The sequence below is a fragment of the Stegodyphus dumicola genome, chromosome 8 (genome assembly GCF_044657685.1).
Source record: "Stegodyphus dumicola isolate Sdum_Otavi_A_Nest chromosome 8, ASM4465768v1".
Classification (NCBI taxonomy): Eukaryota; Metazoa; Arthropoda; class Arachnida; order Araneae; family Eresidae; genus Stegodyphus; species Stegodyphus dumicola.
In genome coordinates, this window is record NC_140775.1 from 52,493,279 (window position 1) to 52,516,632 (window position 23,354).

A 23,354-nucleotide genomic window follows, 5' to 3' on the forward strand; every position below is an offset into this window, starting at 1 on the left:
ATAACATTTTTTTTTAAAATATATTTTAGGATCTCCATGGTAGCTTGAATGTATTAAAAGTAAAAGTTGAGCCTGTTAAAGCAACACTACCTCCAGAGCTTGTATATTCCAGATCACTTTCATCTATAAGTAATCATCAACATGATGCCATGAACTTCAATTATTCTCCGGTATGTGTGATGCTGTTAATATTTGTCAAGATATTTGTTCTTAAATATCACAAAAATACTTGTTATTCAAATATGCAGTGCTTGTTAACACATGTCAAAATATTTATCCTTGAATATCACAGAAATAAAAATGTTACATGTGTTTCTGGTGTAGTATATTTAATTATAATTTTTAAAATTCAAATTTACATTACTTCTCTTTATTTGGAGTACCAGCACTATTATTTTGCATTTAAATTAGGTTTTAGCATTTGAATTTTAAAATTTTTTCAGTATCTTTCTTCAAGAACGTAAATCATTTGACCTTTTATGTTTTTATTTAATTATAGGCCAGTTCTTATCGCCATTTCATCCATAACTGTGTAAAATTTGTGTGGGATAGTAAAATTGCTTGTTTCAAAAGGCTAAGGTGAGTTTATGAATAATGTTTTGTATGAATTAAATTTATAAGCAATGAAGCAAAAATAGTTATATGATTAAAAGTATAAAAATGAGCACTTTAATTAAAAAACTAATTACAGTCAAAAGTCGTTAATTCGGACACCCATAATCTGGAATGATCTATAAGCCGGACCTCAAAGCTAAAAACTTTCTGCGCATGCGTAAACGCCTATGCGCATGTGTCAACGCGCAAGACCTTTACGACTGCACATATGGGTGTGCTCAAGCGCAGAATACATTTTCGCGTGCGCGTTTAATGTATAACGGACGGTATAAGCTCTAATTATCTATTTCAGTTAATGTTAATGATTGCGTTGTTACTTAATCTTCGAATTGGATCCGGCTTATTATTTTTTGCAGACTGTAAGAGCAATTTTATAAAAGTAAGCTTGAACTTTCGATTACGTCAAATAGAATTTCCGATGCTGGAGCTCGCAAAGGATCTACAAAACGAAAGTATGTTTCGATGTCCATCAAACAAAAAGTTTAATTGTTGCAAAAAATGGATAATAAGGCATATCCTTTGTTTATCTAACCGTTCCGAAATCCGTTTATCAATTTCACGCTGCTCTGCGCGGGATGGGAGGGGGAACGTCGTGGCGCACAATGAACTGGAAGTTGATCTGTCAGCACTATCGTTATCTTCAAGGCATGTTTTTATTTTATTCGGCTTATAATTCTTTACTAAATGTAGTATTTCATCTCAATGTACTCCGTCTTTGATATGATTTAAATCAAATTCCTTGTCATTATAAATATCACGAATACAAATCAAATAGTTTTCTGATTGCAATTTTCTAATTTCGGCTATGCGAAATGTATGCTTTACGCATGCGCGCGTTGAAAGAAATGTTTAATAAAGTAAACAAATAAATATTAAGCTTTTATTTTTGTAAATTTCGATACCCTTTAGATCATAATTGCTCATTATTTTATAAATTATGGTTTCATATTTTTAATTTTATAATTTCTGCATGCCATGTTACCAGATTTAAACTGATGATCTATAATCCGAAAAATCGATAATCCGGAATCGCCGAAGTTCCGACGAGTCCGGATTAAAGACTTTTGACTGTAATAATTATGCAAATAATTGTAAAAAAACGGCAAAAGCATTTTGTTTTCAAATCACTTTCTGAGGATGAAATCACTTGGATGAACTCCACTAGAAATAAAACACACTGTTGTTTGACATTATCTGTGACTTGGACAAATTTGTTCAAATTGCTTGAATTTTCTCTTGGATGTAATTTTTCAATTTCTGTATAGTGTGAAGTTAGTGGATGTAGATCTTGCCTAGCCCCATAAGAAAAATTGCATGCTGATAAATGAGGCAATCATGGAGGCCATTCAATGTCTTTAAAATTAGAGATGTTGCAGAAGTGTTTCTTGGATCACAGCTATTGAATTTCGTGCTGTGTGCGTGGTAGCACCTTCTAAGCTGTGCCACCTTGTCAATATGCTGTTGGTGAAGCTCATCGTTGAGAAATTCTCCCTACACCACCATATATTGACGTGATATGACCATAATAGACTGACCATTAACATTTTAAAAGATGCCAGACCCAGTCACTCCAAATGTACTAACACACCAAACTGTAATTCCCCCCCCCCCCCAACCCGGTACGATGACTTCTGAAGCAACATGCATGGGTCTTTTTGGTGTCCAATATCTGAAATTTTACTTGTTGACATATCTGCTTAGATGCAAATAAAATTCATCAGACATTATTAAGTGATCCTGGTATTATACTGTTTTTTGATCATTTGCAACAGTTTCCTGCAATGTTCATTCTGCTGATTGAAACTGAAGAGAAGTTGGTTGTTGCATATTTGAATTTTACAGAAATAGACTTTAAATCCTTGTTTAAGGTACATCAAATGGTTCCAATAGTTAGGCAGCTGAATGGCGAAAGGCATAGCAATGAAAACTGTGCTGAAACATTTGTGCCTTCTGTGTAAATTTTCCCACAGTTTGAGGCAACCAAGAGGCTTCTTATTGACACTCGATACATTAAATTTGAATTCATATTTTTTAGCTTATTGGAATATTTTTGTACCTTATAATGTCAAAATATTGTTGATAAACTTGTTGCAGTAGAGTAGAAGAATCATTGTTTCTGAAGAACATTTCTACAACAAAAGCTTGAATTTCTTCCTGACTCAAGGCTTTAAACTTTTTCAGGGATGTGCGTTTCACCATATCACCTGCAAAGATTTTGGCGTGGTACCAAATTTAAATCGTCTAATTCTTTCTGCGCCGTATCTTGTACTCAAGTTACTAATTTCCTAAAATGTGTGTATATATCATTATAACATATTTAATGACATTTATTATAACATAGAATGAAGACATATTTAGAAAAATCAAAAATGTGTAATTAACAAATTTGAAAGCTGATAGAAGTAAATTTTCTATAGTACCATATGTGTAGTAAAATTTAAATGAAAGTTCTTTATTTAAATTCTGATTTCTTTGCCATATTAGGGAATTTACTAGTATTAATACTAAATTTTGGGAAATTAATACTTGTAATTTGTTGGTGAATGGAAATGGAAATAAATCCATGGAAACATTGAAATAAAATCCAAATATGGTTATTGCATTTAAGTTTAGTGACGTAAATGTGTATGCTGTTGTCAATGTTAAGAATGCTGATTGCAAAAATTTTTCTATTTAACAAAATTTTTGCTCTTGGAATTCTGGCTTTAATTTTAATAATGTAAAAAATGTCAGGCTTGAACCATTTTAAAGAAATAATTTTTTCCTCTATTAAGTTTTTTTTTTTTTTTTTTTTTTTTTTTTTTAAACTGACAGTAACAGGTGGCATATTGTGCACCTTTCAGAATTAGTCTTGTGGCATCAGTACTTAAAATGAAATGTTAAATTTCTTCGAAATGAATGGCTTGGCTCAGATTATGTTGTTTATTCAAAGCATTTTCTTTTTTTAAGGGTTTTATCGTTAAATTATCTTTAAGAATTCTAGGAATATGATTAAATGAGTTTTTAACATTTTAAAAATGTGTGTGTATATGTAAATTAAGAATATTAATATAAAAAATATGTTTTCAGGGGTTATGACCAGGGCTTGATCTGCTCAGACTTTTATGAAAAATTCCATGGCCTTCTAGCTATAGAAGAAAAAGAAAGGTATTTCAGTTACTTTTGAAAAAAATATCTTGAAAAAATAAAAAATTTGAAGAATTGAAAAAATTGCTATAACAGTAATAATTTTTTTTCCCTCTTTAAGACGGGAAATTTATGGACCAAATTGCATTGATGTAGAAGTCAAGTCATATTTTCGTCTGTTTTTTGATGAGGTATGTTTTCTGTGTTATGCTGTTTTACACTTTTTTCATGTATTTTTCCTTGAAGTTATTTTTTATCAGCAGTATTTATAATTTTTATGATTAAATAATATATTTAAAAATTTTTCTGCCTGTTGTTTAGGAATGAAAATAGAATAACTTAAATTCATAAACTCTGTTACAGGCAGATGCACTAAATGCATGGTGTATCAAAAGTCACTTTTGAAAAAGGAGGGGGGGGCAATTATGAAAAAATGGTTAAAATATTAAAAATATATTTCAAAATAAATGCAAAGTGTGTCGTCATGTGATGACCACCAGTCTGTCTACAGAATTGAAAAAGGATAAATTTTCCTGCAGTATTCTTTCCAACATGCAACATTCTGCTTTCTCAACTTCAATCATTAATGATTTTAGAGCTTTTCTACTTCGTTAGTTCTTCTACCAATGTCTCTTATGTGAAAATTCTTTTAGAAAAATATGATGTTATAAACAGTGTACTGCATGTGATCATTTTGATCCATTTCCATTCCATCAATTATTAAAACAACTGCTAGTACCGCCTTTGTAAGACGAATCGATGATTCTTTTTCTAAAAATACACAGGTGTGGATCTGAACTACGTTTATGCTACTGTGTATATGAAAACACATTAAGCATTGAAGAAAAAAGTTCTTTTCCCCCCTTCATTTTTAAAACATTTCTGTACATTTAATAGAAAATGTGTGGGAATGAACCATTTTTAATGAACAATAAGTCTTACAGAACCAGGAATATAATTAATGTTTTTTATTACTTAGAAGTAGAGGAAAGACTGATCATAGTAAGGCGCAAGAATAAGTTATTAAAAGTTTTACTCTATTAATGATTAAATTTAATTAACCTAAATTCTGTGTTGGTTGTTCCTTTTTATCAGAGAATAATAAATGAATTAAGAAAAATTTAATGTGTCTTGTTTTATTTTTGTTATTAAAGTTTGCTTTTGTATTACGATTTTCCATACATTTATTGTTTTATAATCTCAGTATTATTTCAAAGCAGCCGATAATGTGAAAATTTTTTCTAAATTCTCTGTTGTCTGTACTTTGACGTAGATATCTAATGCAAAGCTGGAATTCAACAAGCAAAAACAGTTTAATCTAGACTAAACATTTGTTATTTTATTTGCATGCTTTATGCACTTATTAGTGAACTTCTCACGTTCAATGTCTGATAGCAAAATTATACCATTGACCAGAGGTTTCTTTCTCTCTGATCTAAGTATAGTATGTTTCAAATGAAGAGAAATGTAAGATAAGAGTGAATTGCTCAAGAATTTCTTTTCCTGACAACGAGTTTTATTGCTGCTTATTGTAGAAATAATGTGAATAAGCAATAATTAAAGTTATTTGTATAATGCATTCCTTTTCAGGTGCTAAATCCCTTTTACATCTTCCAAGTTCTCAGTGTAACTCTATGGCTTTTGGACAATTATGTGTATTATGCTGCTTGCATTCTAGTCATTACTTTGATCTCAATTGCTGTATCATTATATGAAACCAAAAGAGTAAGTTGATTTCGTTTTTAGTCTTTCAAATTCATATTCATATGAAAAGTTATTTTTACATGAATCTTATTTCATTTTATTATCTCATTTCAGCAACGTATAGTTTTAAGAGATATGGTAGCTCATTCTAATGCTGTAGAAGTTACTGTTCGGAGGCAAGATGGAGGTAGGCATGCATATGAAATATGTTTAACTAAATAATGATTTTAATTGTGAATTTGTAGGGGGGTGAGGAATGAAACAGAACTTAAAGGGATCTGAAATACATACATACAATAAAGTGCAAGATATTAGTATGTTGGCTTTATAGATACTTGTATTCAGAATTATTATTCTGGAAGTCTCATTTTGCTTTTTAATTGTCATATGTTAGACCATGAATTCAGCTAATACTTTTGGTATTTTTTGTATCCTTTGTTACTGTAGTTTTGGATAGGTAAGATGTAGCTTATATATGTTTCAAAGTTAAAAATTTGGATCTGTGGTGTATCTGAAGGAATTTCTCTGTCTTTAGAACTTCTCTAATTTAGATCATAAGATGTGCACAAGCGAAATGGTTAATGTACAAATACTTGTGACATTTTAACCAGACATGTGCACTGAAGATGCGTAAAGGCAGCACAAGAAATTCGAACTTGCATGGAACTCCCCTAACTGCGGTAAGATGTGCTAAGTGTAAAGACACTTAAGTATGTTACTTTCTGCTGAACACCATAGTTTTGTCTGTGTTTCCTGATGATCATCTTTTTAATGGCCACAAGAATATTTATTTTCCCAAATTCTGTATCATTCTTGCTCATGTCTCATTGCTTCGCAATTTGCTAATTGCTTAGTAGGAACTACAATAATAATACTTTATCATTTTTGTTGAATTCTAAGAATTATTATTGTGGTTCCTTCTTGAAGAAAAAGTTGTAGGGCTGCTTTTAAGCCTTTAGCAATGAAGAAAATGATAGAAATTGGAAATCTGGCTGCGGTCAGAGAATTTCAAGTTGGCATTTGATGCCTTCGCCAGTGGAAGTCCAAACTAGAAGAATTAGAAGAAATGCCTAAAAATCAAAGATCTTGTCAGACTAGAATCATAGCTTCGCTTGTTTTGGAAGACAGTTTAGAGAAATGGACAATAAAGCAGAGAGAAAAATGTGTTGTCAGAGTCAACAGTTAGAATTTTACCTTCAAGCAAAAGTAATCGCTCAAAAAATAAGTGTTAAAAACTTTATTGGAGAGCTTTAATTGGTGTTTCAGGTTCATGAAATAAAAAAATTATCCAAACAACAGTTAGACAAACTTCACATGGACTGGCATCAAAAAACAAAAAGCTTTTTACTTCCTTAGATGAAGTAAAGGCAGTTCTGTAATCACGAAAAATTTATGTTGTGTTTCAACAAAAATACCCATTTTGACTGCTCTCTAATCCCTTTGGGCATTTTTTTGCCCGAGATCGATACATATTGACAGAATAAATGACTATTTTTTCCAAAATGAGTTGTAAAATCGATTCAGAAGATATTTTTTCGTGATGTTCATATATATGTATATCGCATAATTCAAAAATGAATAGCCATAGAATGTTGAAATTTTATATATGGGATTGCTATAACATGTAATTGTTCAGTTGGCTGAACTAAACGTGTGTACAGGAACATTAGTGAAAATTCCAGTGCCATGAAGGAATTATGAAAACTGAACCAAACTTACAGGAAATGTAAAGTGAGGTAAGCCATGCAAATGATTAGAGTGCAATGCGATTGCATGTGTGTGGAATGATAACTGGGTTCTTGTTCCATGTTCATAAAGGACAGTGAAGTTGCATTGAAATCTGCTCATCATCTGTCTGTGGTGAAAGCTTAATTAGTGGTCATTATGCCTCATCAAGAGCGGAAGGTACCATACCAACAACTGTTGGAGTTCGAACGTTGTTGCATTGTTAGTATACAAGGTGGTGGAATTAAATATCGAGCAATGACAGCCCGCACACAGTGAAATGCCACAACAGTGATGCATGTATGGAAGGAATGGGCAGAGGAGAACCAAACAAGGCGAAGTTCTGGCAGTGGGACTTGCAATAGCACAACGGCACAGGACGACAGACGTCTCATTTGCATGGCTGTGATGGATCATACAGCATCCTGTTGTGTGTTAGCAGAACGTTGGAGCATAGCTGCAGATGTTGTCTAGCTTCACGGCTTGTGCTGCTGCATGAACTGTTTGCAATGGTTGTTCTACGCAGGATTCCCCTGTTGCTGAATCACAGATGTCTTCAACTTCTATGGGCACAGCAACTCAGTACATGGTGTGTCCTGCGGCAACAAGTTGTTTTCTCTGTTGAATCGCGCTACAATGATGGAAGATTATACGTCAGCCATTACGGAGGGGAATGTATGCTCCCATAATGGGTTATCCAGAGTCATTGCATAAATGCCTGCCATCATGGTGTGGGGAGCTATTAGGTGGAATTGTTGATCCCATCTAGTGTAGACTGCCTCAACAGTGATCGCTACACAAGGAAAGTTATGAAGCCAAATGTCCTTCCCATTTTTCGACACATTCGGGGCACCATATTTCAGCAGAATAATACCTATGCACAAATCTTCCTTTAGAACACAACAGGTTATGCTTTTTGCTTCTTCTATGACCTGCTTGTTCCTGGATATGTTGCCCATTGAGATTTAGAATTTCATCGGTCAGTGACTCGCTCCTGCAATTGGTGGGACTCGCACAAAGACTGAACTTTGGTGCTAAGTCGAAGCCATATGGAATACCATTCCCTAGGATTACATTCAGAACCTGTATGATTCAATGCCAACTATATAAAATGACCTGTACAAGCTCTCATCTCTCAGCGTGGGGGGACACACAAAGTACTGATTTCTGGTTGATTCTTTATTTGTGCCACTATCAGTAAATATGTGGAATCAATTTCATTCATTTCCGCCAATTCTGTTTATTCTTATATGTTGGTAAATTGTGTATTTATTGCCCTAAAAATGATTGAATTGTGTTATTCTTAACGTTCTGATTAAGGATTTTCTGCCTTTAGTTAATCTGTATACAGTAGTTATGTAATTATCGACAGTTTAAAAGCGGCACTAAGCCTAACGAGGCTGCCATTTGTTTACATTTGAAACTATTAGTAGAATAGTGAATTACGTCAGTTTGTGTAACAATTTCAGTGTCTTTTTACCAAGTGGGACCAAAAGTTAACTTAAAATTTTGTCTTCCCATCTATTGTTGGAATTGCTTTCGCATATAAATTCTAATTTTAATTTAAAACGTTTTTTAACTGTATTTCATGTTATAGTTTATCTGTATTTTATTTTTTAATGAAGAATTTTTGAGTTTTTATGTATTTTTTGCCTTGCTGCAAATTGGGAACTGAAGTGATTGAATGAAAAATATATCACTAATCAAATTCAAGGAAATATGTTTAAAATGAAATGCGACAAAAAGTGTGTATAATTTAATAGGCAGTACAAGAAAATTGTGGTGTTCACATTAGGTTTTTTGGAGTACACATCCAAGAAAATTAAAGAGCAAAATATGAACGGAAAGTAAATAATCAATATGGATTTTTGTCCGTTACTTTTAACTAGCCTTCGAGCTGAACCGTTCATTCAAACAGGTGAAAAAACTATTTGTGTTAATAACTGGGAATGAAAAAACTTCTAACTTGTCTTTAAATTGTGCCATCAGTTAAGAGAAATTAACCCCATTCATAAAGGAAAATAGTTCTGAAAGGAAACTTTCCTTAATGGCTCTTTTGCACCAATGAAAGGGGACGGATATGGGAAGATACATTGTTGTTTTTCGCTGGAAGAAATTTATTGAAAAGAAAGTCATTTTTTCCCTTCGTTGGGGACTCATCATTCTGGATTCAATGTGACCCCATGTAGTGGAAATGGTAAAATCTCTAAAGCAAATAACTTAACACCAATGTCTCGTGTATTTACAAAAATCTTAAAGCCACTCATTCTCACTATGAATAGAATATTCAAGGACAAACTACAGAAGTATTGGGAGGAATGGGAGCAGACTTCATTCCTTCAAAAATCGTAGACGGATGAAAAAAGCTTCATGTGAGGAGGTTATGGTTCGAAAAAGCATGGCAGTTATGGTTGTGGTTTGATAAAGCATGGCAATTAGTCTGAGCTGATATGATCATATCAGCTTTCATTAAATCAGAAATCACCAAAAAAGAAAATTAAAATAAAGGTAGTAACATCAAAAGAAGTGATTTAGAACAGAGTGATAAAAGTGAGCTTGATGGTCATTTGTTAAGTTTATTTAATTCTTACCTTGATGAGTTGGATTTCGAAGGTTTTGTATGTATAAATGCAGTTTATTTAAATCATAAAATTCTGTTTGATTATTTAATATACATGTTCTATTCCTTAATATGGTAATTTATGAGGATATTAGTAAGTTTACTGAACTTGTAAAAAGAACATCTAAACAGCAGAGGTTGTTTTTGCTAAGTTCAAAGTGAAATGTTAATTAACTTACTTATTACTGTTTATAGTTATGTTTTAAATGTTATAAAAAGCCATCAATGATGATTACATCAGGAGGGCATTGCTGAATAAATGAATATTAAGTGCTATGTTTCAGAATGCTTTGTTAGGACGTATACAGCATTGCTGCTTTTGGTGCTTATCCAATAAACTTTAATTCTGTTAAGTCAATTTTCATGTGTGTAGCATATATGCTAGGGTGCCTTATCCACCGAAAATTATGGTACATTAAATGAAGTTTTTGAATGAAATCATTATTGCTAATATATATATATTCACCATTTAAGTGGCTTATAGAAATTGAAATAACTAGTTTTAACCTGATGTGAAGCCCAATAGTGAACGAACTAGCTACATGCCAGTTCGGTTGGCGCTGATAACGTGGAGGATGTAGGGAGTTTTGAACTGCTACTGAAAGCACGAAATAAGATTCCACACGTGTGAAATAAAAGAAGAAGAGTCTTTGGTTGAACAGCGACTTCCAGCGCGTTTCCAAAGTATGCGCCATCACTGGCAGATTTCATTTGCATGCAGCTTGAATGTTATGAATGTACAAAAGCTGCCAGGTTGATCCTGCGAGTAGTCATATGCTTGTCTTAAAGATTAAGCCATGCATGTATAAGTACATGCCGTATTAAGGGTGAAACCATGAATGCCTCGTTAAATCAATTATGGTTCCTTGAATCATACCTTACTTTTTGGATAACTCTAGCAGTTCTAGAGCTAATGCATGCAGCAGAACTCTGACCTTTTGGGGATGAGTGCTCTTATTAGACCAAAACTAATCAGACATCGTATCCATATTGTATTATTAACCTGTATAACTTCGGTCTGATCGCATGGGCTCATCCTAACAATATATCTTTCAAGTGTTTGCATTATGAACTGTTAATGGTAGATTATGTGCCTTCCGTGGTTACTAACTATTCTGAACAGCCAGCGCGTTTGAATATTTTAGCTGCATCTCTTGTAGATTTAAAGACAAAAAGAGATGTATTTACTTTTGGTACTTACCGTATATCATTTAGTGGGTAATTATTTCACAAGACTTACTCTTTTACTCTACATGCTACTTTATTATATATGCAAAATATATCGTCACTCGCATACACACTTATATATGTACAGCTACTCACATTCCAGTCATTTTCTTATTTCTGTGCGCGCTTCGATGTTTGCCGCTGTGCCAGCTTTTAGTCCGATTATGATATACCACATCAATAGTTCTCGATATATCACATCCCTCCCCCTTTATCATAACTGCAGTCTAACTGGGGAACGTTGAATTCTACTGGACCGACGCAAAGGTTGTGGCACTGCTGGTTTCTTTGGTAACCTGGTTGTATCAGCCGCAGGTCTGGTGGATGGAACATCTGCCTGGTGGCTATTATCTTTGGATGGTTCTGGAATTCTTATCAGGCTCTTTGGAAATCACGAGAGCTGGAGGTGGACGTATGAACCCCTCATCTGTAATGGTTTCTTCATTACGTATCTGATCGACATGTTGTCGCCATAGCTGACCATCTAATTTATGGTATAACGAAGCTGCCCATCCTTGGATTGGATGGTTCCAAATCTCCATCGTCTGTCACCTTGGCGATAATTTCTTACTACCGTTCTATCTCCTACTTTAAATCCTCGGTCTGCAAACTCGTAGGTTTCTTTTCGAACTCTGTCTTCCACCCTTCTTTTGAGATCTAGTCTCAATAAATATACTCTTCCTCAAATTTTCCTAGCATTGGCATTGCAGGTCTTTGTAGAGTAGTTCAATTTGGAGCTTTCCTGTTTTGCATCAAAAATGTACTGAGTTTTTGTCTCAACGTTCCTGGATAATTTTGCATTGTTCTTAAAGATTGTTTTACTGTAAACACATACCTTTCAGCTTGCCCATTACTAGATGGTTTAAATGGTGCTGTAGTTTTGTGTTTGATTCCATTACTTTGTAGAAATATCTTAAACTCATGTGAAATTAATTATGGTCCATTATCACTCATTAACAAATTGGTAATCTAAATCATGCAAAAAAGTCCTGTAAACATTCTATTGTTTTGAAACATCGACGATTATTAAAAAAATGTGCTCAAAAATAGGTCCTGCATAATCGATGTGAATACGTTCCATTGGAGCGCTCAGGTACTTGCAATGATTAACTTTTACCTTAGGAGGATCTATTTTATGTTTTGCACATTCAGAACATTTTTGGGAAGTATTTTCAATATCTTTATCTATATCATTCCAAAATACGTAAAATCTAGCAATTGCTTTCATCTTTACAGTCCCTAAGTGTCCGTGGTACATTTCTTTCAAAACATTATCATGGTATGGTTTTGGAATACAAACGCATTGACCATACATTATACAGCCATCTTGGAGACTGTACTCCATCTCTTTTTCCTTTTAATTCACTGCTGCTTTGAAGTATTCTTAAGAGAGGACTGAGTTCAGCATCTATTTCAGTTTCTTTAGCAAAATCTCTGGCAGTGATTGGAAGAGTTTCAATCTGCGAAAAATAATTACATCATCCTGAACAGACAGCCCTCAGGGTCTCACTTTTGTGAGTATGGGTGTGGCAATCCCGAGGTACTCTAGCCCTTCAAGGGGATCATCTTCTTGGTGAGACGGGTGTCATGATCCTGGGGCCCCAGTGATCTATCCTCTCCTCTGAGCTGATACTTTTTCTGTGCATTCTCCCTTGTGGTTTTCCTCTTCGGAGGTTGGGGCTCATCACGAGAAACTGGAACAGCCCTTGTTTTTAGTTTTCGAGTGGCGAGAAATCTGCCCACGTGTTTGCTATGCGTGGAGACCGGTGTTGCTGGAAAGGAGGGTCCTGGTAGTTGAGGGGCAAGGTACTGTCCCCAACACACTGCTTTGGCCTCTGCTTCAGCTAAACAGGAGACACCTTAGTCATCCTCAAGGGTGTCAATCGGCTGGTCACTAGTCCTTGTGTCAGTGACTTGGGTATAAGCTCTTGGGAGTACCTGCTTTCAGGAAAGCCAACTATGGCCTTCAGGTTGTGTATAGGCATGGCTAGACCTAACACAGGAATCTGTGTTCCCTTGTTATGCTCCATGGAGCGCGGGGCCGTTGGACGTGAAGAATCTTTTTTCCTTCAATATGGTTAATTCACACATTTGCCTAATTAAAGACTTCGAAGTCACTCAAGTCGCTCAAAGTTCTAGTTGTGAAAAATCTACTGCTGAAAAAATACATACAGATGCAAATAGTCCCGGTTTCCTTGTTATGTCTAGTCCTTCTGGCGAGCTGCAAAAGATGTCACCTTTTGTAATAAATAAGTACATTCATTCTTGTATTGGTGAGCCCAGAAATATAAAGCGTCTCCGCTTTGGAGACTTGTTGATACAAATTCAGCCACCCAGTCTGCTTCTTTACTTCAAGTAACCAAACTTGGGCAAGCGAGTGTCTCTGTGACAGCACATAAGTCTTTGAATTACTGTTGTGGTGTAATCTCGGAAATTGACCTTCTGTGTGTTCCCGAAGAAGTGATCGCATCAGAGCTATCTAGCCAAAATGTCTGTGGTGAAAAGCGAATCAAGATGCATAAAGAATACAAATTGATACGAAACACGTGATCCTTACTTTCAACATGCCTGATCTGCCTAAGAATATAAGACTAAATTGTCCTGTAAGACCTTATATTCCAAACCCTATGCGATGCTTTCAATGCCAGCGCTTTGACCATTCTAAGATGTCATGTCGTGGCAGCCTCACATGCGCCCGATGCTGACAGATTGGTCACGATTTTGATAATTGTACCGCTGCGCCTTTGTGTCTAAATTGTAAGGGTGAACACCCAGCATTTTCTCGCTTGTGCCCAAAATGGAAATCAGAAAACGAAGTCCAGACTGCAAAAGTAACTAGGAACATCACATATGCTGAAGCCAGAAGATTAGTCCAAAGCACACAGGTTAGACCAAATACATCTTATGCCAGTGCTCTTAAAACATCTCATACAGTTGCCACCCAAACTTGAGTTGGTATGCGGACCTCGCCAAACAAAACTCGACAGATTACAAGAAAAAAGAAAATGCAACCCATATGGTACCTCCCCCCCCAAAAAAAAGAAATACAAGGCAAACCTAAAAATGTGACTCAGAAAATAATAAATAAAAGTAGAAGCCCCAGCAATGGCTCTTTTGATGGGATGATATCTGAATCTGTTGATTCACTACCCTCTTCTACTTCCATACTATTTGAATCTGTTGATTCACTACTCTCTTCTACTTCCATACTACAGTCAAAAGTCGTTAATCCGGACTCGTTGGGACTTCGGCGATTCCGGATTATCGATTTTTCCGGATTATAGATAATCAGTTTATAATCTCGTAAGATGGCATGCAGAAATTCTAAAATTAAAAATATGAAACCGTAATTTATGAAATAAAGAACAAGTATAATCTAAAGGGTATCAAAATATACAAAAAAAAAAAAAAAAAAAAAAAAAAAAAAAAAAAAAAAAAAAAAGCTTTATATTTATTTGTTTACTTTATTAAACATTTCTTTCATGTAAGTTGTTTAAGTTGCATCGTTTTATGTGATACTTTCTCTTTAATTCTATAAACAGACATAATTTCTTGTTCAGTTACAAAGTTCCGCTGTTCAAGTCCCGTTAATTGCTGTGCGGAGAATACCGACTAACTTGTCAATCGAAATTTTTTCATTTTCACTAACCTCTGTCACATTCTTCATGTCTTTATCCATTTTTTGCAGCAATTCCACTTTTAGTTTGATGGACATCGAAACATACTTTCGTTTTGTACGATCCTTTGGGAGCTCCAGAATCAGAAATTCTATTTGACAAAATCAAAAGTTCAAGTTTACTTTTATAAAATTGCTCTTACAGTCTGCAAAAAATAATAAGCCAGATCCAATTCGAAGATTAAGGAACAACGCAATCATCAACTTTAACTGAAATAGATAATTAGATAATTTTAGCTTATACCGTCCGTTATACATAAAACGCGCACGCGAAAACGTTTTCGGCGCTTGCGCACACGCATACGTGCAGTGGTAAAAGGTCTTACGCTCATGCGTCAACGCGGCGGACGCGCAGAAAGTTTTTAGCTTTGAGGTCCGCATTATAGATCATTCCGGATTATGGGTGTCCGAATTAACGACATTTGACTGTATCTGAATCTGTTGATTCAGATAGTATGGAAGTAGAAGAGGGTCTAGAAGTTCTGAAGCATTTACTTCCACGAAAAAGTAAAAAGCAGCACAGGAAAAACAAAAACCATTCATAATGGCCACCCTCGTCTCATGGAACTGTCGCGGTTTCCACCGAAATTTGATCGACATCAAAGCTATTATCAATGCTTATCATCCTGTATGCTTCGCAATACAGAAAACAAATCTGAAACCAGAACAAGAGGCAAAACTTGGGAGGTTTTCTTTTGTCACGAAGGATAACCTTGCAGGTGAGCATGCCAGTGGAGGTGGAGGTCTCCTCATCTCGCTGGACTATCCATCAAATTCCTTTCCTTTAACGACATCCCTCCAAGTACTCAATCAAATTTTGATATTGTTATTTCAGTCATTTCTCTATATTTGCTTCCAAACGAGCACATTGATCAGCAAGATTTAAATGGTCTTATAGAGCAGCTGCCTAAGCCATTTATCATAATAGGAGATTTTAGGGGCCACAGTCCGCTCTGGGGTAGTAAAAGTACAAATTGCCGAGGAAGATAAATTGAGCAGATGATTGAAGATCATAGCCTTTGTCTCCTAAATAATGGGCAGGATACTTACTTCCATGAGCCTTCAAGGACATTCCAGTCAGTGTTCTAGAAGCATATGCAGTTTGCTTTTCTGTTCCATCAGGAAGTTTGTGAGAAAGTACCACACTTAACCCCACTGGTGATTCATCTGTTGCCAATGTTAAGGGCAATTTTAGATCATAATGCATCAAAACTTTTTGTGAATACAATTCTTTTTTAATATTTAGAAAAGCCTCATGACAATCCTTTGTTCAAACCTATTTTGAGTTTTATTTAGTAAATTGATATAAAGAATTTGCGATTGTCACTAATTTAGGGCAAAATTTTCCATAAAAATTAACCAATCCCGAAAAGCTTTAAATTTCCTGGACATTTTTTGGTCTTGAGGCTTTTGCAATCGCTGATATTTTTTCATCAGTCTTATGTAAACCATTTGCATCAATTTTATGACCTAAAAGTTTTATCTCATCCTAAAAAAATTTACTTTTCTCTAAATTTAATTTCAGCCTGTGAGTTTCACATTTCTCAAAGAAATTTTTTAAAGTATTTAAATGTGCCTCATCATCTGCCCCTGTTATTCGCACATCATCCATGAAGACCTTACACCCTTCCATTCTGTGGAATAATTCGTCTACGTAATGTTGCTAGATTGCCGGCGCTGCATTTAGCCCGAACAGTAATCTCTTACACTTATATAATCCTTTCTGTGTGTTTATTGTTAACAATTTTTTAATCTCCGGGTGTACTTTAATTTGTAATTAAGCATGTTTAAAATCAATTTTTGAAAAATGCATTTCTCTGCTCAAACATGAAGATATTTCCTCTATTGTTGGCAAAGTATGTTGCTGCGTAACAATATTTGGGTTTACTGTCACTGAGTAGTCAGCACAAAGTCATATAGAGCCGTCCGGCTTAATTACTGGTACTACCGGAGTTGCCCATTCCAAAGTTTCAACCTTTTCGATTATACCCTCTTTTTTCAAGTGATCAATTTCTTCATCTATTGAGCCCTTTAATGCAAATGGTTCTTGTCTAGCTCTACAAAATTTTGTCGTAACATTTGGCTTCAATTCAAGTTGAACCTCATTTTTTTATCTTTCCTAATTTTCCGTCAAAAATCTCTTTATATTGTTCCAATAATTTATTTAAACTAGTCTTTTGCGAGACAGAAATTGACTTTATTGAGAACCAATCTAAATTTACTTCTGAAAGCCATTCTCGTCCAAATATTGTATCAAGGTTTTCTTTAACAATGTAAAGATTTAAGTTTTTATTTTGACTTTTATATTCTACCTTAACTGTAGTAAATCCTGAAGGTATAAGTTTTTCTCCATTTTATGTTTTAAATACCAGAATTTTTTTTAACTCATTACCGATACTGTATCCCCTGTATCCAGTTCCATAGCTACCAGTTTTCCTTCTATGTTCATTTGGACCATAATGGGCGGTTTCCTATTTTTCACCTTACTGGAATAACCTGTGTTTTCATTTCCTACATCTAATTGTTTTTGTTTCGCATTCATTCATTCATTTATTTTTTTTAATTATTATTATTATTATTATTATTATTATTTTTTTTTTTTTTTTTTTTTTTTTTTTTTAAGCATCGTAGCATGCCCTTTCAATGTGCCCGATTTTTCTTACAAAATCTGCAGATACTTGTCTTAAATTTACAAGAATTTCTATCATGGTCAGTCTTTGTACAGCGTGAATACATTTTGTCTTTAGCACTCTTAGCTGTGAAGTTTTGTTTTTCAAACTTTTGTTTTGGAGCGACTGAGATTTACTTTTATTTCTGGCACTAAATTCTTTAATTTCTACTGGTTTCCCAATTATTTCATTTGCACCTTTTAGTGCTTTTTCCATTCATTGCCAAAGCTATTTTTAAAGTGTCATCTAAACTGATATTATTCTACTCAAAAAATCTATCCAGAATAGCTCTATCTCTAAGACCACTAAAAAATATATCCCACAACATATTCTGATCTTAAACACACGGTATGGCAAGTGACCTTAACTCTGCCATATACACACTGATTGTTTCCCCCTCGTGCTGCTTTCGATTTATGTTTCCCCCTCGTGCTGCTTTCGATTTAAAAATACCTATCTGCTAGGAATTACAAGTCGCTTAGGATTTAAATGATTTCTCAATGTTGTTTTAACACTTCATAATCTTTATCGGAATGATTATCGGAAGCCAGCAAGTTTTTTAAGAGACTATACATTTTTTCGAACATACTAGAAATCAGTACTTTCCAACGCTTGTTTTGTGAAACATTTTGTATATCTAAATAATGTTTAAATCTCTCCAAAAAGGAATCGAACTGTTCTTCGGGTTCATTATATTTTTCAAACTGAACCGAAAGTTTCGAATTATCCATTTGTGGAATAACTGAAGTAAGTCTCTCCATTAGAGCTCTATTCTGCATTATTAATCAGTTACAAGCTGCTCCATGATGTGTCTTCCGAAGAAAAAATGATTATAAAAGCTTTACCTTGAGCAGTCATTGAGGAATCCCTAATCCTTATTTCGATTGCATTATGCACTTTAGTGTTACCTTAAATTCAACATACATCGTCGCCAGATACTATGTATCCGTTAGTGGGTAATTATTTCACAAGACACAGTCTTTTACTCTACATACTGCTTTATTATATATATAAAATATATCATCACTCGCATACACACTTATATGTACAGCTATTCGCATTCCAGTCATTTTCTTATTCCTGCGTGTGGTTCAATGCTTGTCGCTGTGCTAGCTTTTAGTCCGATTATGATATACCACATCGATAGTTCTTAATATACCACAATACTTTTATAATGTAAGAAATCACGTCATACACGTGCAAACAACATAACCTAAAAATATTAGCTACTTTATATCAGCATCATATATTTATTTATACGAAAATGTCAAGTTTTGAGCCGAATGAGCGCCATTTGTGGAACATTTGATTTACTTCTTTAATTTGAAGAAATCTGCAGCTGAGGTACATCGATTGCTTGTAGAAGCATATGGTGATGCTGCCTTAAGTGAGACAGGGTTCGTAGCGGTCCTTATAAGTGCTTATAAGTCCTTATATTTGAAAATAAAATATAAAGGCCCTTATAGGTGCTTACTTTTTCTTTAAAGCCCTTATTTTTTTGTTTTTAGTGCTTTTTTTTTTTAATGAACGCGCTATTTTCCCCCGTACCAAAGCCGAAACTAAATAAACAACTTTTCTTCCTAATATGGAATGTCAGATGGTGAGTCATACTCCCGGAAATAGCTTTTCCCCTTTCTCTGCATTAACATAACCTTTGGTGTGCATGAAGAGTACAGACAGGTGCCCGTCCTTCTATTGGTCAAAGAATTGCGAAAGCAGTGAAAATTTTACTACATTCGGCATTCTTTTCCTCCCACCCAAATACTATACATGTTTGAATTTCTATCAAGATCTTAAAAATTTGCATTCTCGTTCCACTTGGTCAGTTCATATTCGTGTTTATTATGATCGTTATGCTTCTATTATGAGCATATATATGAATGTTTATAATAACATAGTTGCAGTAACTGCTGAAGTATAGTAAACTTACAAAAATGGTTCTGTTTTAACACAGATTAGCTTTCTAAGGAATAATATTTGGAATGGCTTAAATAAAGGGAAAGTAATCAAATAGTCAAAATAATTTAATTTTTTTTGGCCAATATATTATACAGTACGAAGGTTGGGAGGTCTCGCCTTTCTCCGCAAAATCTTGAATATTGAAACTGTTACAGTTTGCTGCAAAACAAGCAACGGACCTCCCCCCCCTTTTTTTTGTCACTTTGGATTGAATAGGACTAAAAGTTCTGCGGTCTACCAACCCAAGCGAAGAATGATTCTATTCCGGAAATTTAACGCCATCTTTTGAAAATTAGAATGAAAAACACCCCAGTTATTTAGTTCTTTATTCTCCCAATACCGGCAGTTGTTGATTCCGATTGCGTAATATCGTGTAGGGAAGAATTACGGCGCACGTATTGCACAATAATGTTTGCGATATTTTGCAGAGATAATTAATTTTGATGTTCAGTCTGAGATTTGTTTATAAACACTTGAAAGAGTTTTACTGTGCTTGCTAAGCAGAATATTTTCTACTTTCGTTGGTTTATTTTTATGTGATGCACATATTGAAATGTCAAAAGCATTTATTTAGCAGAAAAATCTAAAGAACGGCTACAGTTTACCCCCCCATCTGCTTCTTCAAGTTATGCTCGACTGTCCGAATATTCGCCAATTTCAAAGTGTGCGGGTTAGTTAACCTTTTACTGTCAAAGATGACTGCATGAAGCAAATTTCTGTCTTCTGATTTCAGAAATGTTCCTCTTTTTTACTTAAATTATTTTGCTTGCAGTATCTGTTAAAAGAAAACTGATATACAATGAAAATTTAGAAAATGTTCAGAATTTAGATTTAAATTATTTAAATATCAATATGAGTGGAAAAATAATTTGTATTTATTATTAGGTTCAAAGCGAATACAATAAATATACCTTATTATTATTTATTTTCTCTATTTTGAACTGAAATTTCATCATTAAATTTTGTAATATAGTTTAGTTCTTCATAGTTTTTTTATTCTCTCATTGTAAACAAGTTCTGTAAATTGAACTATTATTTAAAACAAAAAAAAAAAAAAAAAAAAAAAAAGGTAATTATGTTTTATGGTTGAGGTAATGCTTGTTGTCTCTTAATAAATACTTCATTTCTCCTATTTTAAATTACAAGTCTAATTTTTAAGGTTATGCAGTTGTGTATGATGTAATTAGACAGGTGCTTATTTTTTTTTCTTAAAATGTGCTTGAAAAGTGCTTATAGGTGCTTATTTTTTTAACTAAAATGTGGCTATGAACCCTGTGAGAGAAGTTGCGGTGAGCGGTTTAAAAAGTTTGAGAATGGTGAATTTGACGTCAAAGACAAAGAGCGGAGCAGAAGTGCATGAAGACGCGGAATCGAAAGCATTATTGGATGAACATTCATGCCAAACACAAGTAGAACTTGTACTTATATTAGGAGTGACTCAACAAGCAATTTCATAGCGTTTAAAATCATTGGGAAGATTCAAAAGCAAGGAAATTGGGTTCCATATGAACCGAAGCCAAGAAACAATGAATGCCGATTTTTTACGCGTGAAATGCTGCTTCCCAGGCATAAATGAAAGTTTTTTTTTTGCATTATATAGTCACCGGTGATAAAAAATGGATCCACTACGATAACCCTAAGAAGAAGAAATCATGCAGACCACCTGGCCATGCTTGAATATCAACAGCCAAGATGAATATTTATGAGAAAAAAATCATGCTGTGTAATGGTGAGATCAACTTGATGTCATGTATAATGAGTTGCTCAAACTGAAACTTATCCCTGATACTATTAACATTGAAAAGTTGAAAAAGGTATAACCATACTTACTGCTACTTGTGCATCTTTATAGATAGCAGAAAAGAATTCATTCTGTAGCTAATAATTTTAAAACTTGATATTATTTATTTCTTTCTCCTGATTTTATAATTTTCACCTAGTATTTGAAGATATACCAGCTGCTGACCTTGTACCTGGAGATGTTATAGTTATACCAGAGCATGGTTGCCTGATGGCATGTGATGCTGTATTAATTGCTGGTAATTGCATTGTCAATGAAAGCATGTTGACAGGTAAGTAGACATGCTAATTTTTGTTTCATAATTCTTTACTTAAAGTGCAATGCAGTATTATGTCATACATATTTATATATGTGCAAACTTTAGGTCATTGTGAAGTTAAATGTACTCATTTTTCCATCGTTATAGGAATAAGCTTTTTCATTGTTGCAGTATGTGTCAGTTGTTCATGGTGTCATAATAATTTGCAATATGTAGAATTAATTTTTATTAAAATTTATTCTGAGAATAATTGAAATTTACAATAAATTTTTTGCCTTAGAAATGCTAATGTTCATGAGATTTATTATCACGAAGCTGATTAGAAATATTTTAATGATATTCCCTTTGCATTTGGCTGGAAAATTTTACTAGTATGATACTAAGGGTGAGAATTACAGTTAAAATTTTATTTAAGAGAGCTATGGAATTTTAACATTAATTCAGTTAAACATAAAAAATAAGTTCAAAAGAATGGTAAAACATATTTGGGTATTTCCATATTATGCCATCAACTGTGAAACTAGCCAAGCAGCACGATTTAGTGCCATTTATGGATGAACGGTATGTCACAGCACATTCATAACATCTGCACTTTTATTTGATGTAAACTCTATGAATTCTCATAAACCATCATATGTTTTTATGAACAAGGATGTAAATTAACTGTTATTGCTGTGTTTTGAAAGAAAGGATGAAGGAAAGATCTGGGATCTTCCTTCTACAGAGTAGCAAACAGTAGCTTATTTTCAAAGTTATATGATCCTACCATGAAAAAAGGTGTGTATTAATGGATGCAGTATTGGTTGGCTGAATATGGACAGCGCAGTACTGCTTTCATGTTTTTTTCCCCCCCTTAACTTTAAGAACATTTTTTTTCGCAGAAAACTTTTGTTACAGCCAGATATTACACATGGCCTGTATGTTAAATGGGTAAAAACGGCCTTGTTATCTAACTATATAGGTTCTAAGTTTCAAGAATATTTTATTCCAGAAGGCTTCCCTAATTCTTTATGGATAATGAGAAAATATGAAATAAATAAAATTTAAAGTAGTTTGCATATCAAACAGCATATATGCAAATTCAAAATGCAGGCTTAGAAATATTTTAGAAGTTTTGGCAGGAGTCACTTTAAAGTGACTCTAAATGCATTTCTAACTGTTGTCCCACGTGTGTAAATATTGGTTTATTTTATTAACTATTGCTTTGATTTTGTGATTTTGCTTAAAAATGTCTTTGATGAATGTGTTAAATTATTTTGAAAAAATTAATATATGTAAATGTGTGTGTCAGTGTTCTCATGGGAAACAATGTATCATGTAATCTCATGCAACAAACCGTATAAAAATTATTAAAATAATACCAGCACCATTTTATTATTTGCAAGTATTTTAGAAAATATGCATTATTATCTATATTTAGTATGATGTTTGACATGAATGCTTATCAGAAAATGTAATAATATCCTTTATGTAAGTGAACGCTTAAACCCGTTTCAAGGCTGAAGTTTTACAGATACTTTCTGTCCATTCATTAGATATAATCAAATATTTCTTTAGGTGAAAGTATACCTGAAACAAAAACACCTCTAACAAAACATGATGATGAAATTTATACCCCTCTTGTTCACAAACGACATACCCTTTTTTGTGGAACTCAAGTTATCCAGACAAGGTATTATCAGAATAACAAAGTTTTAGCTGTTGTTGTGAGAACTGGTAAGTTTTGTTCCGATACCTTATTTTTTTGTGATATTAAATTTGATGCACTTATCTGTAATTTAAGTTATATCAGTCTAATGAATGCCCCAAGTGAAATGGACATTTTTATCACATTTCTGTGAAGTCTGATAATAAGTTCAAATTGCGCAAATTAGCGAGAATTTTTTGCATGTATAGATAGTAATAAACATAGAGTCCAAGTAAAATAACTTAGCACTGAAGACAGTAGCTGTAACATTCTTTGAAATGGATAA

General features: G+C 33.9%; 1 protein-coding gene across 4 annotated transcripts in view; it reads left to right on the forward strand.

The window, feature by feature from the left end:
- The window catches only part of anne (polyamine-transporting ATPase anne boleyn), a 220,760-nt gene that overhangs the window by 112,696 nt on the left and 84,710 nt on the right, over positions 1-23,354 (forward strand). For all 4 annotated transcript variants that reach the window (XM_085821861.1, XM_085821859.1, XM_085821860.1 and 1 more), the window contains 8 exons: positions 30-170; positions 500-579; positions 3,685-3,762; positions 3,863-3,932; positions 5,332-5,466; positions 5,560-5,632; positions 21,262-21,393; positions 22,939-23,097. In XM_085821861.1, coding sequence (XP_085677987.1) covers positions 30-170; positions 500-579; positions 3,685-3,762; positions 3,863-3,932; positions 5,332-5,466; positions 5,560-5,632; positions 21,262-21,393; positions 22,939-23,097 — 868 coding nt within the window. The remainder of the gene's footprint in view (positions 1-29; positions 171-499; positions 580-3,684; positions 3,763-3,862; positions 3,933-5,331; positions 5,467-5,559; positions 5,633-21,261; positions 21,394-22,938; positions 23,098-23,354) is intronic.